Raw genomic sequence first — 5,206 nt, 5'->3', positions numbered from 1 at the left:
TGAGTTGAAAGTGCTAATTCTGTTATCACGGTGAATTACGTTAGTGTGGATGGATGGCTGATGCTCGAGGAAGCCGTTGAATATTTCAAAACGCATGTGTAAATGAAAATATACAGGCCCTCTCTTTCTCTTATATTATATTTGTGTATGAAAAATAGATGCTTTCCTGAAGATTAATCCAGAGGAATATTACTGCTCACATTATGTAGAAATGCTGTTACCCAGCTATTGAATTGCTAATCTTCGATGGCAGCGTGCCTGCACCTCTTATTTTGCTTCATTTGTCCTCCTAAATTGGATGCTATAGCAGTAATGTGGTTTAGGTCACCATAGACATAAAACGCGCACCCATTTTAAGTAGTCCATTACAAAACAAATAAGCTCGATGGCGTGAATAATGGCATTAGATGCACTGCTGGGAATAAAAACTGCAATATTCAATTGATGACCTCATTGCAGATAACAAATATTTCAGAGTTAAAGGTCAGTGGCTTTGTCATTGAGGCATTGTTGTAAATGATTTCCTGTCTTTAGCCTATTGTGCTCTGGCTTCGCTTGGAGCTTTTCCATCCTATCTATCAGCGGGGACAGGCCGGGCTGCTCTGCTGATAAACCTACAGGATTACAGACATGCTCCTCTTGCTCTCACTCAGAGACGATTAGCTCAGGCTCCTGAGGGAGAGGAACCAGAGCCACTCCGGCCTCTGGGACACACTTCAGATAAGTAAGACTGGGCAGAGGAATAGGTTGGTCGATCTGGGGGATTAGGAGACATGAAGAAGAGCGAGGATTTCCCTCCAATTTACTGCTGATGTTTGAGAAAATTTGCGTTTAAAATCATCCGTGTTAACATTTCTTATCCTGCAATCAGCCTCAGAAATATTTGCGCTGAGAGCAAATTAAATCATGGTGCACCAAAAGAGCTTATGAAAATGCACATAGCTGCTCTTGCAAATTAACAAACATAAATCCGAACTGCTGTTTTGAGTGATTTAAGATCTCACTTGGCAAAGACTGCAACTGTATCTACACTGCATTTAGTGTATGATTTCAACCCATGTGCATAATTTAAAATATTTCATGCAGTGCTGGCACCACAAATGTGATTAACAGACAAAAGCTGAATAAATACTGACACCTAGAGTACAACTCATGAACTGTAGGTAAGATTTTTATTAGTTAAGAGTAGTTCATTCATTTATTAATTCATTCATTTATTACTGAATTATTATTACTAATAATAAATATCACACTTATTTTTGTCACACATTAAGATTTGGTGCTAAAAAATTTGGTCATAGTTTAAAATGCAGGAACAAACAGCCTATCTATAAGTATTTGTACAGAAAATGCAGATCTAATTAATACGTTATTAATAAATGCCCACATTATGTGCTGTCTGCTCACATGAAAAACATCATTTGACATTGTAATGGTTATTTAAAAGAAGTTAAGTGAGTTCAGACAGGCTCAAAAAAAGGCCGCAGAAGAATACATACAAAACAAACACAAGTGAACCACACCTTCTGCCAACACAGACAAACCACAGACTGCACACAAGTTAAGCCCTCGGAGGAAAAATAGTTCTGGCTCTTCTTACTTTTGCTTTGCCGGTAAAATAGTATTGCAAATACACAGATACTGAGCTCACTTTGAAAACACTGTGTATCCGTACAGCATCACCAAGGCATACGTGGATTAATGCACACCGAAAAATGAGCAGTTAAAATTTAAAATGACTACTGGAGGTTGCTGTGACGAGGTCAACAGCAGAGGTAACTCCATGGCTCACGAGGCAGAGGACATCTGAATGTGAGGCATCATCAGAATTAGTTTCCTGTAATATTAACAGTACTTTCAGTCTTGTATTCCTCTTTGGTGTAACAGGTGAAAAGCCACCTGTTAAATGTCATAAATAAAGCAGCAACCCACACAATAACATCATTCTGCGTTAGAGTGAGAGCAGCACTGTTACTTCAACAGTCCTGTAGTAACTTGAAATTATATACAAAAACAGCACACACAACCTTCTGCTATAAGAATAAATTTAAGGCATTTTCATCATTTTAAGACCAAAATACACAATAGTAAGATTTAGTAAGGCATAATCAAAGTAATAAATACCACACTCAAAGAAAAAAAAAAAACACACAATCTTATTAAAACACCTGTGAAAACTGGACTTGTCTGACAGATGCCCAGGGACATCAAACAGTGTAGTCCAGCTCTGCGTTTAGATCTGTGTACATCTCGTAGATGGCATCTACAGTGGCGGTGTAATTAACCAGGAACTGACGCACGTTTGCCAGACAGACCTCCTCTTTCACTTCCTCTCCTTTTGACAGAGCCTTGAGGAAGTTTGATTTGTAGGGAGCTGCAAGTAACGCTACCTGCAACAGACAAAAAGAAACATTTAAGATTATCACATATGTGAGTAAAATAAGAAAAGTACACTTTAATACATGGTATGGGTAGGGCTGAGTGATAGAGAGAATCAAATATCATAATATTTTTGACCAGACACCTCTATATGGATATTGCGAGGATATGACAGGATTGACTATTGGTGCTTTCTGAAAATATTTACAAAATGTTTGATCAATAATCATCAATATTGTGGATATAATGACCAAGTGGGTAAAGGAGAATAATAAAATGACATCACTTTACTGTAATGAAGCCTTTAAACCTAGGCAAAGGAAGCACGATATTATGATATCCAAAATCTGAGACAATGTCTACTCTCAATATCATGATATTGATATAATATCAATATATTGTCCAGATGTAGGTAGGGGCACAACATTAACATGTAAAGTATAATGCAATAGCGAAGAATATGGTGTTGCTGGTGAACAAAATAACAGAAACACCTTATTTAATGCAATCCATTAATTCAACAACACAAACTACAGCTTCGATTAGCTAGTGTGGTTAGGATTTATCCACTCTATTATATTGCCTGGGGTGTCAAACATAGGCCCCGGAGGAGAAACTGGTGGCAAAAATATGCCTGGATATGGCCATCATGGAGGCGAAGCTCCTGGACCAGCTGGTGGTACTCCCCGTGATCCACCCTCTTTTTTAGGGTCTCATGTACCCACACAGATCTCAGTTTCTCTGTGCCTGGCAAAGTATTTGCTGACAGCCTCTCACCCTCAACCAGAGCTAGAGGAAGTACCCTCTGCCTGAAAATTTTAGGAACTAGATGTTAATTATTGTCATATAACTAAAATAAATAAATGGTAGGTTAATTATATGGGAAGGTTAGAATAAGGAGGTTGAGTCCGTGTGGCGCGCCTCGTGTTTTGCAACTTGCGAAACGGTTTCTGTGTGATTGCGGCCAAAGAGGTGCCAGGTTTTTAGGAGCAAGTTAAACAGTGAGTAGCTGATGCATGTAAAATGCTGCTTCAGAGGCCTTTCACCCTGTTTTGTCTTTTTTTGACCACAATTCAGTTCTCTGAAAAAACAAATACATATTGTGGTAGGATATTGAACATTGTGCAAAATATTGTCCAAACGGCAGCTTTAGAATAAAATAATTTGCATCACACTTCTATCTTGCAATAATAATGATGGAACCGTATTGCTAAGGCAGGAAATAGTTAAAGTGCTTCTTCAATAGCTTCCACTTTAGTTTGGTGTGGGGATGCCAGTATTACCACACAGGAGTGGAAATGTATGGAAAAACACAGGCACTTAAGGTCAAGGTGACACCCCCTGATTATACAATAAATTATTAACAATAACAGGAAAGAAGACATTTTCCTCACATTGAAAATCCTTTGAACAACCCAGCCATGGTATTTCTTCAGTGCCTGTTCGTAGGCTTTGGTGACATTAACCCGAATTAGGTTGGGGTTGTTCTCATCCACTTCTCCATCTGCCAAACTCTGCAGCAGGATTTGTATGAAACGGAGACCCCTGCAGGAGAGACCCAGTATTTAAAACTAATACTGTAAAATACAGTTAAGCAGCTGAAAGTTCAACATAGAGTGTGACATAACATTAAGACCAGGGAGTGCTCACCTTTTCAGCCACATCAGAGCCAATGTTGCTCCAACTTTAGGCCATTCCTTTGCATGGGCTTCTCGCTCTGCCACCACAATGTCCTGCAGGGTGATGTACTTGGCAGGATCCTTCTGATACACTGCTTTAATTTTCTGAAAAATGCACATTTGGGTTGAGTTTGCATTGCACAACCTCCATGTCATATTTAAGTATTCCTAACAGTGGTATAAACACCCCAGTGCACAAGCAGAGGCATAAAACTACACAGATGCAGCTGTGTCTTACCATTATATTGCCATTAATGTCTGATTTGATGACTGAAAATACGCTTGATCCCAAGCAGTCTGGAAGAGAAACAGACATTTGAGAGCAAAGCAATAAAATATGAATGACTTCATCACACATGTCACAGGCTCAGAGGGGAGAGGGAATACAAATCAGCCTTTAGGTACAAACACAGAGTGGGGAAAATGCAGTGAATGCATAGTCTCAGTTAAAGCACAATGAGGCCAATGTGTGCTCTGTCAATGAGTAAACAAAGAGTTTCTCTATAGGCTCAACTGCCGCAGCTGGTTCGTGACCCAGCAGCTCCACTTGTGGTATGTGTGAAATAACCACGTCCTGGGCTCTGACTGCTGACAAGTCAAACATGTCAAGAGGAACAAGTATGAACCGCGACAACACACACTCTATCATGGTAATTTATCGAGTTTAAGCGGATGTATACTCACCAAAAAATGCAGGAATATGAGACACAGTCTCCAGGAACAACTTTGTGTCCACCGCCTTGTCAGGAGGTAGATCTTTGAATTGGTTATCCAGTAAAAGAGTCATGGTCCCCGCCGTGTGAGCGCCGTGATAACGCGGGTAGTCGCGAGCAGCTTTCGGCTGAGAAGAACCCGGAACTCTTGTCCTTGTCGGATGGGTGGGGAAGCGCCACCAGCCCCTATCACTTTCGTCCTTCTCCAACAGGTGGGGAATTATACATGGGCGTGTTGAAAACCGCCGTTTGTCCTCGGTGCGTACAGAAACACGACAAAGAGCCGCTTGAGGTATGAATTATACTTTATTAAACCTAAGGCAGGGATTGTTTTCAACCACAGAGGCAGTGGGAGGCTAGAAGTTACAGGGAGTTAATGTCAGGGTTGGAACCAGAGGTGGAAAGTTACTGAATACACGCACTGTCATTTCTGTA

At 40.3% G+C, this 5,206-nt stretch overlaps 1 protein-coding gene across 1 annotated transcript; it reads right to left on the bottom strand.

The window, feature by feature from the left end:
- Positions 1–1,155: 1,155 nt before the first annotated feature.
- LOC126395294 (glycolipid transfer protein-like) lies at positions 1,156–5,035 on the bottom strand. The gene is made up of 5 exons (XM_050052651.1): positions 4,743–5,035; positions 4,297–4,355; positions 4,030–4,163; positions 3,774–3,924; positions 1,156–2,390 (listed from the first exon to the last, which is right to left on the bottom strand). The coding sequence occupies exons 1-5, from the start codon at positions 4,843–4,845 to the stop codon at positions 2,208–2,210; spliced, it is 630 nt and encodes a 209-aa protein (XP_049908608.1). The 5' UTR covers positions 4,846–5,035; the 3' UTR covers positions 1,156–2,207.
- Positions 5,036–5,206: the final 171 nt, after the last annotated feature.

This window comes from Epinephelus moara, chromosome 9, assembly GCF_006386435.1.
Source record: "Epinephelus moara isolate mb chromosome 9, YSFRI_EMoa_1.0, whole genome shotgun sequence".
NCBI classification, from domain to species: domain Eukaryota; kingdom Metazoa; phylum Chordata; class Actinopteri; order Perciformes; family Serranidae; genus Epinephelus; species Epinephelus moara.
Note: the sequence above shows the minus strand (reverse complement) of the source record. Positions and strands in the feature narration are given on the sequence as shown.

Excerpts from the sequence above, each read along its gene's own strand:
- LOC126395294 (XM_050052651.1), bottom strand. The coding sequence starts at position 4,845 with ATGACTCTTTTACTGGATAACCAATTCAAAGATCTACCTCCTGACAAG. Across the intron at positions 4,356-4,742 it reads TCATATTCCTGCATTTTTTG|ACTGCTTGGGATCAAGCGTA; the intron begins GTGAGTATACAT and ends TTTCTCTTCCAG. Across the intron at positions 2,391-3,773 it reads TTGTTCAAAGGATTTTCAAT|GTAGCGTTACTTGCAGCTCC; the intron begins GTGAGGAAAATG and ends TGTCTGTTGCAG.